This window comes from Ranitomeya variabilis, chromosome 1 (assembly GCF_051348905.1).
Source record: "Ranitomeya variabilis isolate aRanVar5 chromosome 1, aRanVar5.hap1, whole genome shotgun sequence".
NCBI lineage: Eukaryota > Metazoa > Chordata > Amphibia > Anura > Dendrobatidae > Ranitomeya > Ranitomeya variabilis.
In genome coordinates, this window is record NC_135232.1 from 269,565,125 (window position 1) to 269,584,475 (window position 19,351).

General features: G+C 46.6%; 1 protein-coding gene across 1 annotated transcript; it reads right to left on the reverse strand.

Annotated features, from left to right (window-relative positions):
* Positions 1-5,669: 5,669 nt before the first annotated feature.
* On the reverse strand, positions 5,670-19,068 carry CRKL (CRK like proto-oncogene, adaptor protein). The gene is made up of 3 exons (XM_077293499.1): positions 18,549-19,068; positions 16,100-16,565; positions 5,670-7,647 (listed from the first exon to the last, which is right to left on the reverse strand). The coding sequence occupies exons 1-3, from the start codon at positions 18,857-18,859 to the stop codon at positions 7,513-7,515; spliced, it is 912 nt and encodes a 303-aa protein (XP_077149614.1). The 5' UTR covers positions 18,860-19,068; the 3' UTR covers positions 5,670-7,512.
* Between the last annotated feature and the right edge of the window lie 283 nt (positions 19,069-19,351).

Genomic DNA, 19,351 nt, shown 5'->3' on the forward strand with positions numbered 1-19,351 from the left:
TATGTCAGTTTTCTCCGGCCGCCGGATAAACAATTTTCGACGGATCCGGCAAACGATGGATGAAACGTGAGGCCATCTGTTGCTAATACAAGTTTATGAGGAAAAAAAAAAAAAACTTCCGGAGGAAACATTCGCCGGATTGAGACTGATGGCAAAAGACTGATGTGTGAAAGGGGCCTAAGCCGACCCGAGTATAAGCCGAGGCACCTACTTTTGCCACAGAAAACTGGTTAAGCTTATTGACTCCAGTATAAGCCGGGTATGTATTGTCCCCCTTCCCAGTCCGTGCTGTGCGTGGCTCCCCCCCTCCCAGTCCGTGCTGTGCGTGGCTCCCCCCCTCCCAGTCCGTGCTGTGCGTGGCTCCCCCCTTCCCAGTCTGTGCTGTGCGTGGCTCCCCCCTTCCCAGTCTGTGCTGTGCGTGGCTCCCCCCTTCCCAGTCTGTGCTGTGCGTGGCTCCCCCCCTCCCAGTCCATGCTGTGCATGGCTCCCCTTGTTCTGTCCCTGTCTGCATGCCTCCCCCTTTCCAGTCCATGCTGTGCATGGCTCCCCCCTTCCCAGTCCGTGCTGTGCATGGCTCCCCCGTTCAGTCCCCGTCTGCATGCCTCCCTCTTTCCTGTCCTGGTATGAATGCCTCCCCCATTCCGTCCCTGTATCCATGCCTCCTTATTCCTTATCCCTGTGTGCATGATTCCTATTGAAAAAGAAAAAGTGATGAATATGCGCTCCACGCCTCTGGGAGTGGAGACGCGTCCATATTCATCACCTTAATGAGCGGTACCACGTGACCGCTGAGCACAGGAAGAGCTGCAGACAGGCACTGGCGGCCGGAAGAAGATGCAGTGGCAGCAGGTAGGCAAGTACGATGTGTGTGCCGCCCCCCCCCCCCCCCTCCCGGCTTTCTGTACAGTCACTCGTGTATAAGCCGAGGGGGGGGGGGGGGGGGGGGGGGGGGGCCGGTTTCAGCACAAAAAAAAAAATGTGCTGAAAAACTCAGCTAAAGCAGAAGTATATACCGTAATTATTTTTTCCATTGTGCAGATGGGGGGGTAGAATCTCCCCCCCCCCCCAGGACAAAAAAAAATAAAAAAAATACATAGCCACTAATGTTGAGCACAAGTTATCGCTACTCTAGTTTGCAAAGGGTGCTCGGATATGCACGGAATAACGTGGATCCCTGCATGTTATTTTTTGGGTGTAACAGACGCAAAACATGTGGGGCAGGGACTCGAGCACCTGATGCAAACTGCAGTAGCGAGCACTTGGGTTCAAACACTAATGACGACATATTCAATATGACAACCTAATGTTATCAGATTCTGTGTTGTACCTGTGGGTCCAAAATGCTCACTATACACCTGGACAAAATACTCGAGGGGTACGGTTTCCAAAATGGGGTCACCACTGCATATCAGGGGCTCTAAAAGCGCAACAAGACTTCTGTTAATTATTCGAGCAAATTTTACATTCAAAAAGTCAAATGGCGCGCCTTCACTTCTGAGCCCTGCTGTGCGCCCAAACAATAGATTTTCCCCACAAATAAGGTATCTCCATGCTCAGGAGAAATTGCACAAAAAAAACTTTTACCCTTGTGAAAATAAAAAGGTTTGTATCTAAAGTAAATTTTTTTTTATAAATGTTCATTTTTCTTTCCACGTTGCCTTACTTCTTGTGAAGCACAGGAATGGTTAAAAACTCCTTGAATGTGGTTTTGAGCACCTTGGGGTGCAGTTTTTAGAATGGTGTCATTTCTGGGTACTTTGTTATACAGGTCTGTCAAAATCACTTCAAATGGGATGTGGTCCCTAAAAAAGGGTTCTGTAAATTTTGTTGGAAAAATGAGAAATCATTGGGTCAACTTTTAACCCTTATAACTTCCTAACAAAAAATAGGTTTCAAAAATTGTGCTGATGTGAAGTAGATTACCTATTTTGTGTGACTGATTTAACCCATTCATGACCCAGCCTATTTTGACCTTAATGACCTGGCCATTTATTTTTTTTGCAATTCTGACCAGTGTCTCTTTATGAAGTAACTCAGGAACGCTTCAACGGATCTTAGTGGTTCTGAGATTGTTTTTTCGTGACATATTGGGCTTCATGTTAGTGGCAAATTTAGATCGATAATTTTTGCATTTATGTGAAAAAAATGGAAATTTGGCGAAAATGTTGAAAATTTCGCAATTTTAAAATTTTGAATTCTTAGGGTATGTGCACACGTTGCGGATTCTGTGTGGATCCGCAGCGTTTTTTGTAGTGCAGAAACACTGCAGATCTGCAATTGATTTACAGTACAATGTAAATCAATGAGAAAGAAAAATGCTGTGCACACATTGCGGAAAATCCGCTGCGGAAACGCTGCGGTTTTAAAGTAGCATGTCAATTCTTTGTGAATCTGCGTTTTTGTACCCATCCCATTATAGAAAACCGCAGGGGTAAAAAACACAGCAATTCCGCAAGAAAACCGCAGCAAAAACGCACAAAAAAACGCTGAGGAACCGCACAAAAAAACGCAGGTGCGTTTTCTGCCAGGAGAGACAGAATCCGCACCAGAAATTCCTAAGCCTAATCCGCAACATGTGCACATAGCCTTATTCTGTTAAACGAGAGAGTTGTGACACAAAATAGTTAATAAATAACATTACCCACATGTCTACTTTACATCAGCACAATTTTGGAAACAAATTTTTTTTTTGCTAGGAAGTTATAAGTTAAAATTTGACCAGCGATTTCTCATTTTTACAACGAAATTTACAAAACCATTTTTAGGGACCACCTCACATTTGAAGTCAGTTTGAGGGGTCCATATGGCTGAAAATACCCAAAAGTGACACCATTCTAAAAACTGCACCCCTCAAGGTGCTCAAAACCACATTCAAGAAGTTTATTAACCCTTCAGGTGCTTCACAGCAGCAGAAGCAACATGGAAGGAAAAAATGAACATTTAACTTTTTAGTCACAAAAATGATCTTTTAGCAACAATTCTTTTATTTTCCCAAGGGTAAAAGGAGAAACTGGACCCCAAAAGTTATTGTACAATTTGTCCTGAGTACGCCGATACCCCATATGTGGAGGGGGAACTACTGTTTGGGCGCACGACAGGGCTCGGAAGGGAAGGAGCGCCGTTTTGACTTTTTCAATGAAAAATTGGCTCCAATCTTTAGCGCACACCATGTCGCGTTTGGAGAGCCCCTGTGTGCCTAAACATGAGTTCCCCCACAAGTGACCCCATTTTGGAAACTAGAACCCCCAAGGAGCTTATCTAGATGCATAGTGAGCACTTTGAACCCCCAGGTGCTTCACAAATTGATCCGTAGAAATGAAAAAGTACTTTTTTTTTTTCATAAATTTTTTTGTTTTAGCCGCATTTTTTTCATTTTCACATGGTCAACAGGATAAAATGGATCCTAAAATGTGTTGGGCAATTTCTCCTGAGTACACCGATACCTCATATGTGGGGGTAAACCACTGTTTGGGCACACGGCAGGTCTCGGAAGGGAAGGAGTGCCATTTGACTTTTTGAATTAAAAATTAGCTCCAATCGTTAGCGGACACCATGTCGCGTTTGGAGAGCCCCTGTGTGCCTAAACATTGGAGCTCCCCCACAAGTGACCCCATTTTTGAAACTAGACCTCCCACGGAACTAATCTAGATGTGTGGTGAGCACTTTAAACTCCCAAGTGCTTCACAGAAGTTAATAACGCAGAGCCGTGAAAATAAAAAATCATTTTTCTTTCCTCAAAAATTATATTTTAGCAAGCAATTTTTTTATTTTCACAAGAGTAACAGGAGAAATTGGACCCCAAAAGTTATTGTCCAGTTTGTCTTGAGTACGCTGATACCCCATATGTGGGGGGGAACCACTGTTTGTCGGGGCTCGGAAGGGAGGGAGCACCATTTGACTTTTTGAACGCAAGATTGGTTGGAATCAATGGTGGCGCCATGTTGCGTTTGGAGACCCCTGATGTGCCTAAACAGTGGAAACCCCTCAATTCTAACTCCAACACTAACCCCAACACACCCCTAACCCTAATCCCAACTCTAGCCATAACCCTAATCACAACCCTAACCCCAACACACCCCTAACCACAACCCTAACCCCAACACACCCCTAACCACAACCCTAACCCCAACACACCGATAACCATAACCCTAACCACATGCCTAATCTTAACCCTATTTCCAACCATAGCCCTAATTCCAACCCTAACTAATTCCAACCCTAACCCTAAGTGCCCACGTTGCGGATTCGTGAGATTTTTCCGCACCATTTTTTAAAAATCCGCAGGTAAAAGGCACTGCGTTTTACCTGCGGATTTACCGCGGATTTCCAGTGTTTTTTGTGCGGATTTCACCCGCGAATTCCTATTGAGGAACAGGTGTAAACCGCTGCAGAATCCGCACAAAGAATTGACATGCTGCGGAAAATACAATGCAGCGTTTCCGCGCTGTATTTTCCGCACCATGGGCACAGCGGATTTGGTTTTTCATAGGTTTACATGGTACTGTAAACATGATGGAAAACTGCTATGAATCCGCTGCGGATCCGCAGTCAAATCCGCACCGTGTGCACATAGCCTAATTCTAACCCTAACCCTAATCCTAACCCTAGTGGGGGGAAAAAAATTCTTTATTTTATTACTGTCCCTACCTATGGGGGTGATAAGGGGGGGGGGGGGGGGGTTCATTTACTTTTTTTATTTTATTTTGATCACTGTAATAGGTTTTATCCCAGTGATCAAAATGTACCTCTAACGAATCTGCCGGCCGATTCGGTGGGCGCACTGCGCATGCGCCCGCCATTTTGGAAGATGGCGGCGCCCATGGAGAAGACGGACGGACATTGGGAGGCTCGGTAAGTATGAGGGGGTGAGATCGGAGCACGGGGGGGGGGGGGGGGGGGTGGATCGGAGCACAGGGGGAGCGGACAGGAGGACGGAGGGGAGCGGAACACAGTACGGAGGACTGGGGAGGAGTTCGGTGCCGGTGGGGGGGGGCAGATCACGGTTTCCAGCCATGGCCGATGATATTGCAGCATCGGCCATGGCTGGATTGTAATATTTCACCACTCTTCATAGGTGAAGTATTACAAATTGCTCTGATTGGATGTTTCACTTTTAACAGCCAATCAGAGCGATTGTAGCAACGGGGGGGGGGGGAGATACCACTCCTCCTGTCCCTGTAGGTCGGGTGAAATTGGAGTTAACCCTTTCACCCGGCCTGCAGGGACGCGATCATTCTGTGGCAAAGCATATGCGTCACAGGTCGGATTGGCACCGACTTTCATGACGCATACGCTGTGTCACAGGTCGGGAAGGGGTTAAGGGTACAAAAATTTAAAGTTTAAAAATTAACATTTCCGACAAATTTCTGTTTTTTCCCCCCCCCACAAAAACTGTCATATCGAAGAACTTTTACCACCATCATGAAGCACAATGTGTCATGGAAAAAAAAATAAATAAATAAATCTCAGGATCAGTGGGATCCTTTGATGCGTTCCAGAGTTACTACAACATAAAGTCAGAATTGTAAAATTTGGCCTTGTAATTAATGTCTAAATTGGCTCAGTCATTAAGGGGTTAATACAGCACAGCATAAAAAAAAAAATCACCAATGCCTCCATTCACTTACAAGTGACTTTTGTATAAACGCATACAATGAAGACAACATGCATACTAAGAATATAAGTCATTTAATACTGTTAATTTTACAGCACAAAAAAAATAAAACTCAAAAGCTATGATTTCTTCCCCCCTTCAAAAAACAAAAATGAAGTTAAAAAGCGTACACCTACAATAATGTGTATACTATGTAACCTATCGAAGCACGGGAACCTTTTGGGGCCGCCCCTCTAAGCAGTTAAAGAGAACACATCACGCAGGAAGAAAACCTGCTGCTTGTGAACTTGAGGTCAATGGCTTGAAAAACAGTTAAAAATGTTAATTACATTGAAACTGAAAACTTAAAATCCCTCCTGTAAAAGGTAAATACAATATAAAATTACAATTTACAAGCAAAACAAATGGCACAGACATAGTTTAACCTCCCTTTACAAAAATAAAATGAGACATTGCCCTCCATGAGCAAATGTCCCAAGTGACAGACTCCCTTTCGACATTTGTTGGATTCGTAAACAACCAGAAAATAAAAAATTCAAATGCAGAGCGTGGCCGATGTAGCAACTCGCTGGCTCGTAGCTGGAAATGACCCAGACCCAACACAAACCAAAATAAAGCAGCAAGAAGAGCTAATGCTCCCCATCACAACCTCATCTGGGTCACAAGGGCCGAATACTTCTTGTGACCTCAGACAGACGATGCCCTCAGGTTCTTATTCCTCCAAATGGAGGAAAACCAACTCTTGCTGCCGGAGAGGCCTGGAAATTAGATTTAAGACCCCTAAATCTGGAGCCAAGGCAATTTTCCCTTGCATAGTCTTTTTGCAGCGTTCCAGGAAAAGTGGGCAAAAACAAGATTCAGACAAACGTAAGGAGTTGGCTCATTGTGTGAGAATCCGTCTCCTCCTTTTGTGCTATTCCGCTGCAACAGAGCACTAGTGCCCCCCTGCATAAAAAGGCCAACAAAGGAGTTAAAATGAATGGATCTGGGATATCCAGCCGATCGGAACACATGCAGAAACTATTAAATAGAGGATTCTTAGGCAATAAAGGACATTCGACAATGGAGGAGAGGTTAGGTCATTATCATTCTGATGATGGATGCCAAGAAGTCCAGAAAATCACATTCACTAAAAGGAGATTCCCCAAATTCTACCTGCTAAACACCTCACAGTACAAACTGATAATGGCACCAAGAAGTTTAGGGAAGAATCACGCTGTCACAGAGCGCAATAGAAAACTGGAATCCCAATCATCGCTGGCGGCGCGGGCAGGTGGCAGCTTTCTAGTGCAGCGACAGGACTCTGCATTTGAAAGGGTAAGTAGTCATCTTAAATTCCTGTGCAGAACGACAATTGCCATGGTTTGCGGTATAAATAAAGGCCTCAGATTAACTATCACACACTTACACCTCCCCACAAGCAACAGGGACTGTAGAGATCACAACAGATCGGGCACAGATAATCTTTGTTATCAAAAATTACTGAAGCAGGTCATTTCTAGAAATCACTATTTTGTAGCAATGTGTGAGTCAATAAAACACGAATTAGTTAGGCATGATTTAAAATAGTTCATGAGGAAAAAAACAAAACAAAAAACAATCCTAAGGGTCGGAATGCCACCACGCATTGTTCTCCACGGTAACAGGATGAGCGGCTGGCAGCATGGCATGTCTACATAAGCTTGTTCAGACCCTTGAACACGTGGTAAGCAGCAGCTCTGCATCATGGACAAACACAGCTATGTTACATGCGTCAGTAGGTGAACTCTGCGGCGTGTGTTATTTTCAGAAGTGTCAAATAACCAGGCAGCTGAAAGAGTTGAAAAATAGGCCAGAGAAGCTTCAAAAGGGCATGGAAGGAGGAAAGAACAAAACAAGCCGCGAGGAGACTGGTCCAGTCACTCATTGTCATCCGGATTCTGAGGGTCAATTATTTTCACATGTGTGAAGGGAAAAAGCCCTTTTCGGCCATTCACTTCTCCTTCCCATTGGCCATTAATATTCATGCGGGTCACTTTCACTAGGTCTCCCACCTAAGAGGGGAAAAAAAAAATAATTAAGTCAGCGGAAGATTTGCAAATTACTTGTGCAGTGAAATTAGGACTAGAATTCTAGAAATAGAACAAATGTGGATTTCTGTCCCATCTGACTAGTTACACATCTCTCCTCATTACTACTGCAGTGTCCCACTGATCCGCTTACCAGGAGACCCTTCTAATCTAGACGGATGTTCTACGCAAAGGTAACCGGGATAAGTGAAACTGACTGACTGGCACTACTCCCAACTGCCCCATACACAGGGATGGAAAGAGGGGACTAAGCTGATGTCGACATCTAGAGTAGTGGCAAATCCCTAGGGGAACCAAAAGGTCAGAAGGTTTCAATTTTGCCTCATCCTCTGTCTGGACCTGGAGGTCCCCACAAGCATCATATTGTTGGACAAACAAAGTCAGGCTGACGACTGTAGTCTCATGTGTATGACGGATCCAAGCTAGTCATACACATTTGATAGTTCCCGGCCAAATATTTACTTGGCTAAAAGCAAAATCCACTGACCGCTCCCATACATAAACACACTCAGCAGTGCACATAGTATGAGTGGATGGAGAGGAGTTAGGCAGTGACTTACTCCCATGTATATGTGCAGAGGGGTCAGTGTAGATCACTACTGTCAGCCAAACGCTGTGTGCTTGGCCTGTTAAAATCCTTAAACACATTAAAGAATTTGAGGATAAAACATTGGTGCCCTATTACGACAGGTCAGTATTATCAGATTGGTGTGGGTCTGATCATCCCCAAACCCCCCAGATCAGCTGTAATCTGCTCCATCGGTGGCTGAAGGTATGGAGCTGTGCAATTTCGGCTCCATATATTGTAGGTCTACGCTCCCAGGTACTTCACCTTGTCCTATTCAAGAGTATGGGAGACAAGGTACGATACTCCGGAGCGGCCACAGCACATGGAGCACCGTTTACACTGGTGTGCTGGACAATCCCTTTAGGCCGGGTGCCCACGCTCCAAAACCAGCAGCGCTTTGGACGCAGCGCATCCAATACATTCTATTGATGTAGTTTCTCTTGAGAAATTGACATGCTGCGTTCTTGAAAGAAGCACCGCATGTTGGTTTCCGCAGGTAATCTGCTGGTGACCAGTCACATAGCGGACATGCCATCCACTATGCTGTGACATCTAGCCACTGCGGGTTTGACGCTGCATAAATACGGAGCGTCAAACCAGCAGCAACTCTTGATTGTGTACATACCCTTAAAGTCAGCCGCACTCCCTGACCATCTACTGTATGGGAGTCTCCTGTACCCTGCTGCAGTTGTCTTTGGTACTCCGAGGTATGTTGCTCGAATTCAAAAAAGATTTATCCATATCCCCGCAAAACAAACTACACCGTCTAAGGCTTCTTTCACACTTGCGTCGGTACGGGGCTGTCGCAAAGTGTCGGCCAGACGTACGTTGTGCAAATTCGGCACAACGTGGGCAGCAGATGCAGTTTTTCAACGCATCCACTGCCCACTCTAAGGTCCGACACGACGTACGAAAAAACGTTACATTTAACGTTTTCGTGCCGACGGTCCGCCAAAACACGACGCATCCAGTGCACGACGGACGCGATGGCCATACGTCGTGATCCGTCGGCAATACAAGTCTATGGGGAAAAACCGCATCCTGCGGGCACATTTGCAGGATCCATTTTTTTCCCCAAAACGACGAATTGCGACTCATTTGAAATGACGCAGGTGTGAAAGTAGCCTTACAGTTCCAGCACACAGGATGAAACTTCTAGAAATCACATGACCCACAGTGCTTCATTTTTCACTCGGTATAAAATGACCTGCGCAACGGGTTTCAATTCCACAACATGTCAAATTCTCTTGCAGGAGCGCAAAGTTTGACTTTCAGATTTCCCCTATAAAAATGCAATAAATAAGGAAAAACCACAGAAAAAAAATTGCATATGCAAAAACGCACTAAATGCATGCAATTTACATGGCTATCAAAGTTTTGTCAAAGTGAAATACCAGGAAGTATCAAAAATCAAAGCAGCTTTATTAAAACACTAGATGGTTGCCCGATTCTAAAGCATCGGGTATTCTAGAATATGTATGTCCACGTAGTAGATTGCCCAGCCACGTAGTAGATTGCCCAGCCACGTAGTAGATTGCCCAGCCACGTAGTAGATTGCCCAGCCACGTAGTAGATTGCCCAGCCACGTAGTACAGCAGAGCCACATAGTATATTGCCCAGCCACGTAGTATATTGCCCAGCCACGTAGTATATTGCCCAGCCACGTAGTATATTGCCCAGCCACGTAGTATATTGCCCAGCCACGTAGTATATTGCCCAGCCACGTAGTATATTGCCCAGCCACGTAGTATATTGCCCAGCCACGTAGTATATTGCCCAGCCACGTAGTATATTGCCCAGCCACGTAGTATATTGCCCAGCCACGTAGTATATTGCCCAGCCACGTAGTATATTGCCCAGCCACGTAGTATATTGCCCAGTGACGTAGTATATTGCCCAGTGACGTAGTATACAGCACAGGGCCACGTAGTATATTGCACAGCCCATGTAGTATATTGCCCAGCCACGTATGACACAGGTTAAAAAAAATAAAAAATAAAACATACTCACCTTCCGCAGGCGCGTTTGTAGCACTGTCGCCTGTGTGGGGTTCAGGCGGCATCTTCCGGTCCCAGGGTGTGAGGACGACGGCCACATGACCGTGACGTCACGGCCACGTGACGTCACGGCAGGTCCTTGTCGTGCAGGACCTGTCATGACGTCGCGGTCACATGACCGTGTAGCGGTCACATGACCGTGACGTCACGGCAGGTCCTTTCCGCGCAGGACTTGTGATGACGTCGCGGTCACATGACCGTGACGTCATGGCAGGTCCTTCTGCCAGACCACCCGTGCGACCGGAACGTGCCGGTTGCATTGCGAGGAGCGGGACAGGCGGCGCAGGTGAGTATATAATCATTTTTTATTTTTTTTTAACATTAGATGTTTTTACTATTGGCGCTGCATAGGCTGCGTCAATAGTAAAAAACTTAGTCACACAGGGTTAATAGCAGCGGTAACAGAGTGCGTTACCCGCAGCATAACGCGGTCCGTTACCGCCGGCATTAACCCTGTGTGAGCGGTGAGCGGAGGGGTGTATGCGGGCGCCGGGCAGTGAGTGCGGGGAGTAAGGAGCGGCCATTTTCTTCCGGACTGTGCACGTCGCCGATTGTCATGGCTGCCGCGACCAGGCAGCTGATGAGACCAATCAGCGAACGAATAACCGTTACAGATAGAAGGACAGACGGAAGTGACCCTTAGACAATTACATAGTAGATGACACTCTAAATCCCAAATAGAAAAAAACCCCAGTGTCAAAAACAAAAAATGTTCAGTGCATTTTTTGGGCTTAAATAAACTATTGCATTTTACAGCACCAGAAAAATTAATGAGATTTTTCAAGTCTCATGCACATACTACTTTTTAATAACGAGAGAAGAAATTAGGGAACTCCCCAAGCTACTTAAAAACTTCCTTTAGGGTATGTACACACATCAGCATTTTATGCAGAAATTTCCTGAACAAAACCGGAGATTTTATGCAGAAAATCCATGTGTTTCTCGCGTTTGTGCGGATTTTTCACGCTTTTTTTTTTTTTTTTGGAGCTTCCCAATGCGTATTTTTCTGCGATGCATTTTTATCGCGGAAAAAAACACAACATGTGCACAAAAATTGCGGAATACATTCAAAATGATGGCATGCTTAATGTATGTGTTTAAGCGTTTTTTGCAGCGGAAAACCGCAAAAAAAACCGTGCAAAATGCGGAACGTGTGCACATACCCTTACTTCCAAAATAAATTTCAACACATCACGGCAGAATGACATGGCGTAGGACTGGGTAACAGTTTCACGTGGACTCTGGTCAGATTTAGCGCAAGTGAGTGCTAAACAGCCACTACCCAGACCCACCCCATGTAACCATCTCTCCAACGATGTGCACTTATTTTAGAAATAAAGGAAGTGTTTTATGCAGCTCGGCGAGCTTCTCTCATTATTATACTTTGCATGCACTTACAGAGCTCCAGCGCTGCGTCCTCCTCCTAGCCCTGGCACATCTCATTTTCCCACAGATGTTAGTGTTGGGTGACTAGAGCTTATTTCGATTTTTCGGCCTTTTTATTCCTTGTGTATTTTAACTAATGCGTGTTTTTGTTTCTAAACCTGCAGCATGTCAATCGTTTATGATTCCCAGCTTATTTCACCCATTCTAATGAACACAAAATGAGCAAGTAAAAATGCTGCATTGTACCTTCCAACAGATGCTTTTTTTTTGCAGAAAAAACACTGCAAAAACTCAACGTATGAGCATACCCTCCGACACAAGGACAATCAGTGTAAGATTTACTGTGATGAGATTTCTACAAAACCAGGTTAGGTTTCATCAGAATTATACTGTAACCTTTTACACACTATAGAAACTGTGGAAAACTCCCTACTACGCGTCGTGTACAGACACTGTGCACCAACCTTTGGCCCCTTCCTTAGCAGATAACACGTAGACAATAGGCTTCCATCATACTGAAATGTGAGATTACTTTGTAAGGAGCATTTCTTCCAGTATGTCTAATGCAGAGTTATTTTACACACGTCGCGGATTTGCGGTGCAGACACATCACAAATGTGCAGCAATTGCCGTACAATACAAATAAGTTGCGGGGCAAAAACCGCTTTGCACAAAAATTAAAGCATGGTGCCGATTTCAACTCTGCAGCATGCGCATTCTTGTGCGGATCTTCATTGCGGATTGCACCCTATTCAATGCTTAGTGATGGGAGTAGGGTGAAATCCACAAGGATTCTTTCTGTGGTTTTGCAGTGGAAGTTATCCGCATCACATGCGCATCACCTTACAGAACTGCTGTCCCTTTTTGAAATTAAACAAAAAAAAGGACACCCAATGTCACAACAGTGCTACACAGCACGTGTTAAATCTGCATTGTTATGTAGCAATATTGATGCTTGTATAACTGTAACAAGTTATGCAAAGCAGATAAAGGCGTCCTTGGGGAAATGCGACACCAACAAGCCCTGACTCGCCTCTCTTTACTAGAAATCCTGGAGAAGACAGGTTTACACCACACCCGTCAGAAGCCTGCAGGTAGCTTCCTATGATCGGCCGCCCAATGGTTATTACTGGAATCTATGCCTTCAGGGAGGGTAAAGTGACTCCGAAAAATCCACAGATGCCTCCCTGTTCCACCTGCGAGCACTTACTTGCGAGTCAATGAGGCTGTATTCTGCCATGTGTCACTTCCTCCTATTACTATATACTACCGATAGAGCCAGCGCTTTCTGCCCACTGACTCACCCAAGCTGTTCTGTCTGATAACCCCAGGCTCCATTCTTCTGAAGGAGCACATTCATGATCACTGGGCGGAGGAGCCGGCGGAACATAAATGCCATATTTACCCTACACGGATGCTCCCAGTGCTCCCATGTGTCAAACAAAACATACATATATAGTTCTATATTATGTGGAATAGCACAACCCTCTGCAATACTCCATGCAATGATAAAAGGCAAAAAGTCCAACATATATGGACCTAAGGGATAAATGGGGGAAGGTCAGGAGGTCTATGAATACATTCAATAGTAACAAAAGTGCAGTGTTAGAAATTATGAGAAGTAATCAGGATTTCAGATATGGCTCTGCATCCATGTGACGTGTACTTATGCATGTCATTACCAAGAGTAGAGTTCTTACGCCTACTGACACTGGTTGTGTCCTACTCTGCAAGATTGGGGGATAACGCAACATCCAACAGATATTACCCCCAAAAAAAGCAGTCTAATGTCTACAACTATTAGCATTAAAAGCAGACAAGCCTAGAAGGCGAGACTATGGAGCGTTGCACATCGGCTCTGTCACGATGCTCACTGGGAGTTCACTTAGAACAACCGACCTACTTGTTAACCTTCCAAAGTGCTTCATTCTTCCCAGCCAGCAACCTAATTAGAATAGGATTCCTGGGAGACCTGCGTGATTATGGTACTAATTGACACACTTGATATAATAAGATGGCACAGACCTAATTATAAGGGAGTGTTAGAAATCTTTATGCAGCCGCACAACCTGAAACCTACAAGTGTTAGACTGATCAAAATGCCAGGACTGACCACGGGCCTCCTAATCTGACCCAACAGCCTCATAGGTAGAGATATATAGATAATATATTCTCTCTCTGTTGGTTTAGACAGCTATATTTCGTGCTCTCAGTAAGGACTGTGATACACGGACTAGTCGCAGGTCTCCTGAAATGACCTTACAGGTATGTATGAGGCTATGCTGGTTCAGGCAGCTGTACTTCACAGTCCATGGTGTTGGGACTGAAAGCAGATCTCCTGATATGAACACACAACCTCATAAGAATTTATGGAGGCTGTTAGCTCAGGCCAGGTGACCCATGGTCAGTACAGGTATTGGGGTCAGTATATGGACCGTGAGATACAGCCACTTGAACAAAGCCTTAGGCTACTTTCACACTAGCGTCGTGCACTGCACGTCGCTATGCGTCGTTTTGCAGAAAAAAACGCATCCTGCAAAAGTGCTTGCAGGATGCGTTTTTTCTCCATAGACTTTTATTAGCAACGCATTGCCACACGTCGCAACCGTCGCCACCAAAAAACGTTGCTTGTAACGTTTTTTGGTGCGTCGTCTGCAACATTTCCGACCGCGCATGCGCTGCCGGAACTCCGCCCCCCCGCACCTCACAATGGGGCAGCGGATGCGTTGGAAAACTGCATCCGCTGCCCCCGTTGTGCAGCGCATTCACAGCTAGCGTCGGTGCGCCGCAACGTCGCATAGCGACATGCAGTGCACGACGCTAGTGTGAAAGTAGCCTTAAAAGGGACTGATAGCACAGAATGACTGGTCAAACTAAGTCCTGCTGCTGTGTGAATCATGGTGTGGTCAGTCATTTATATACACCTTCCCACCTGCCTGTTTTCCCCCCTCTATCTCCACCCCCCTCCCTTTGATTGACAGCTCTGGCTTCATAGAACCAGAGAAGGGAAGAGATAGATGGAAATCGAGGTGTGAAGGTGTATATAAATGATTGGCCCCACTATATTTCACACAGCACCTGTACTTTGTTTCATCAGTCATGATGTGCTGAGAGTCCCTTTAGCTTAAGGAAAGGGGTGGGGAACCTTTACCAGGCCCCCTGTGCAGGGTTTCAGGGACCGCATTCTTGGGCAAGGAGCTGTATTTTGATTACAAACAGCACATTAGTTTCTTATTGCTCTGTAAGCACACACATGCAGTGTTCGTGTTCACTACTGAACACTGAAGGGCATGCAATGAAAGATTACGTCCTGAAACCAGTGCCAGAGTCAGGATGTACTTTGTGGGTGGAGTTTGTGCGGCCCCCGAAAGATGGTATCAATATCAAAATGGCCCTTCGCAGAAAAAAAAAAAAAAAAAAAGGATTCCCCACCCCTGGTTTAAAGACACAAACACTCAAGGGTCTTAGGTGCTGACCAGTGGCATTGCTAGGAGAACATCAATAGTCAGAAATAAGGAGAAATCGGATGTGCAGCTGGACTTCCATTCGCAGCTGCTGTGAGCCATCTTTCAGCTATGAAACTCCCATATAATGAACACTTATGGCACATCCTGTACACACAACAATAACATCTGTGATATGAATGTCCACTTAGATAAATCATCTGTTTAGATTTAGGCCACGTTCACATGTTCAATATTTGGTCAGTATTTGTAAGACAAAACCAGGAGTGGAGCAATCAGAGGAAAAGTATAAGGGTATGTGTCCACGTTCAGGATTGCATCAGGATTTGGTCAGGATTTTACATCAGTATTTGTAAGCCAAAACCAGGAGTGGGTGATAAATGCAAAAGTGGTGCATATGTTTCTATTATACTTTTCCTCTAATTGTTCCAGTCCTGGGTTTGGCTTACAAATACTGATGAAAAATCCTGACCAAATCCTGATCCAATCCTGAACGTGGACACATACCCTAACAGAAACACGTCACCACTTCTGCATTTATCACCCACTCCTGGTTTTGGCTTACAAATACGGATGTAAAATACTGACCAAATACTGAAGGTGGCCTTAGTCAGAAATATGGCAATTCAATACACACAAGGTTGGTCAATGTCCAAAGAGTCTGTCAAACACGAGCTACCTAAACTTACTACCCTTTTCTCATGGGCTCAGGGTAACATTAGCAGGCAGTGACCAGGAACAGGTGTGAGGCACAGGACAGGGGGAGGATTTATTTTCTCTGGCTTGCTTTCATTGCATTAAACAATTCTCCAACTTCTGCTCTTTACTGAAGACATAATGGACTGAAAATCAATAAACCATTAACTTTTTGCAATGAAAAAAAAAAAACAGACAGCTCTGTAAAAAAAAAAAAAAACCTCAGCTACAATATACAGACTTACCTCTAATGCAAGGGCTGTCTTATCATAAGCACAAGGAACTCGTTTCTGAATGGCTTTAGCATAGACAGGTCCATTCTGCGTGGATGGTAATGGGGTGATGACGGCGCCTGGAGGGGTAGAAGAGGCAGGCAGAGGGCTGGGAGTCTGAGGCTGTGCATAGGCATGTGCAGGCTCGGGGATGCCATAGCTATTTGAATTCCTGTTGCCCATCATTCCTTGAAGAAACACACGAGGCAGCTTCTCCACATAGGGCACTGGGATCATCCCAACACGACCGTCCTTGTTCCGGGCACTCCACCATTGTTCCTCTGGCTTTTCTACAATTATTAACATTTCACCTTTCTTAAAAGGAAGGTCCTCGGCATCATTCCCAGGGAAGTCATAAAGAGTCCGTACACACTCCAAATTCTCCTCCGTTGCATGTACCCCAGAGGCAGGACCAGTCCCCACGGGTGGGCTTGGATATCTGTTAAAATTAGAAATTAAATGTTAAGGCGAAGTGGATGACCAAAGACGGTGACAAGCCTACCTGGGGCAGAGTCCATCACATATTCCTGGCAGACTAACACAAGTTTCTTCTGTCCTTACTATAAGGGGTAATAGTTCAGAGACTCGCGTGTCAGGCAGAACTTAAGGCTCCGATAACAAGGACCCAAAATCCGAGTAATCACATTCCACAAATGAGTTTAGCAAATAAATACAATAATAGGAGGTATCTAATTCAATTATCAGATTAGGAGAAGCTAAAGGCATCAGCCTCAGATTATGCCAGCTGCTCGCTTGGGTCCATGTGCGGCTACACGCTCCGGATACTTTGCCCAGCTGCCAAGAGTGATGCAATGCAGTGGTCCCAGGGAGCAAAGTATACCGCAGTCCGGAGTATGGAGGGCTATCGGACACACTGACAACAGTGCCATCAGAAGCCGAGCACATCCACTATCCCAGACACTATTGATTGGTTTAATGTAAGCGCCGGCTCCCAGCAGCAGGAACGGCTCAGCAGATTAGCACCGGGGATGTGAAACCAGCAATCTCCGCATCAGCAACTTGTATTGTGTCACTGAACTAAGTAGGAACCAGCGGGGGTAATGAGGCCGCCGGCAAAGAGTGGAAACACAAATCTGGGAATGCCCAGGAATGGCAAACAGCTCTGCCAAGTGTAAACCTGCCGCTGCTTGTGTACACGGCGGAGCAACAATTTACATTCACAGCTATTTAGTTACACAGAAACAACTTATACAATTTACCCCAGAGACTATAGCAGAGGCCAGCAGCAAGGGACAACTACAACTGCCAGTATGCTCAGCCAAAGTAAGGGTCCGTACAAATCGGCCGTGGCTCTGCCAAACTGAGTGCGACAGAGTCATAGACATACATGAAGCGGTCACACTCGGGTCAGGAGACCTGCGGTCAGTCCGTGCATTGCTGTCCGATCCCAGACCAATTTGTACGGACATCTAGATGTGCCATGTGTGTGATCGCCAACGTAAAATAGGAGGTGGCATCCAATCATAGAGCCTTGTATGAGACTTTCTGCTGTAGCCTATAGGTATGGGCATATCTCCTCTCCAGGGTAGACCCGACTGCCAATGCTGGAGACTGGGCATCCCGGATCGTGCCCCTGATTAACGCAAGCCCCATGAGGAATAAGCCACAAAGCAAAACATAGCAGATAACCACGATCGCTGGGGTTCCCCTACCCCGAGACCCCAACTAATTCCAAGAGACGGAATAGAGCAGTGATTAAACACGTGCACTGCCCTAGTCATTGTTAGGGGGTCCTGGAGGCCAGCAGACAGCGGTGCTCAGTGGGGTCTGGTCCCATTTAAAGTGAATAGAGCCGATGTGCGAATGATCGGCCACACAGGTCTCTAGATCGGTGCGGCGGGGCACCAGTGCCGGGACCCCAGAGACCGGTGCGGCGGGGCACCAGTGCCGGGACCCCAGAGACCGGTGCGGCGGGGCACCAGTGCCGGGACCCCAGAGACCGGTGCGGCGGGGCACCAGTGCCGGGACCCCAGAGACCGGTGCGGCGGGGCACCAGTGCCGGGACCCCAGAGACCGGTGCGGCGGGGCACCAGTGCCGGGACCCCAGAGATCGAGAGCTTACCCCTATGCAGGGATAGGAGCCATATATTAAGAGACTCGGCACTCAACTTAAGTGAACAGATAATTTAATGTTGTCCATACTAGTAGTAAGTAAAAGGTTCGTTCTTACATCAGACCTTCATCAGTTACAGCACAGAGTAAGGTTATTAGATCAGGTGGACCGATAGTCTTGGTTGGGGATCACTAGATCAATAAACATTCGGTGACATGAAGAAGTGGGGCAAAGGTTGTCAGCCCTGTGCACATATCGGGTTAAGTGTGACGTGCTCAGTGGCACCCCTGTGATAGGAGCAGACTGACAGGTGTCCGGCACTGACCGCCTGCAGCTGCCATCACTCACCTGGGCGCCGGCTCGATCAGGGTGGTGGTGTCCAGGTAGTGGATCTTGTAGAAGTCCAGCAGGGCCGGTAAGTTGTCGAACTCCTGGTCCCCGATCTTGAAGCGCCGTCCGGGCAGAGAATTGATGATGTAGTGCGACACCCGCGAGTTCTCGGAGACGGACAGCACGTGATCCCCGGGGCAGGTGGACGAGTCGCGGACCAGAAAGACCCCGTGCCGCTGTCCCTGCAGTCGCGTCTGAGCCTCCTGTCGCGACACCGGCCCGAAGTACCAGCTCGAACGATCCGACGAGTCAAAGCGAGCGGACGACATGATGAGCGCAATCGCCCGGGACAATTGGAGCGAACAGTTGTGAGAGGAGAGGCGGCTGCTGAGGCGGCTACTGACAGGCGTCTCCCTCGGCTGCTCTGGGTTTCATGGCCACGGCGGAAGCTGCAGGTCCTGTCAGGCCCGCGCGGTTTGGAGCTCAGCCGCCTGGGTCCCCTCCCTGCACTGCTCTACGAGACTACTGGGGAGACAGTAAAGATGGCGGAGGGACTGCAGGCTTTCACATACAGCCAAGCGGATACGCGTCATCGCCGAGCGGCAGCCAATCAGAAGCCGGCAGCTTTTCCACTATTGGATGCTGCTGCTGTCACTTTCCTGGGGCAGACGTGAGCGCGCGTATTCATATGGTCGTCCTACCAGCGACCTGCCCCGGCAGCCAATCACACGCCGCTAGGCTTCGACGTCAGCGAACGTTAAATGTTCTGCCTTCCTATTGGCTGCCGTGCCCTGCAGGGTGGTCTTAGCCAGTGACGTCAG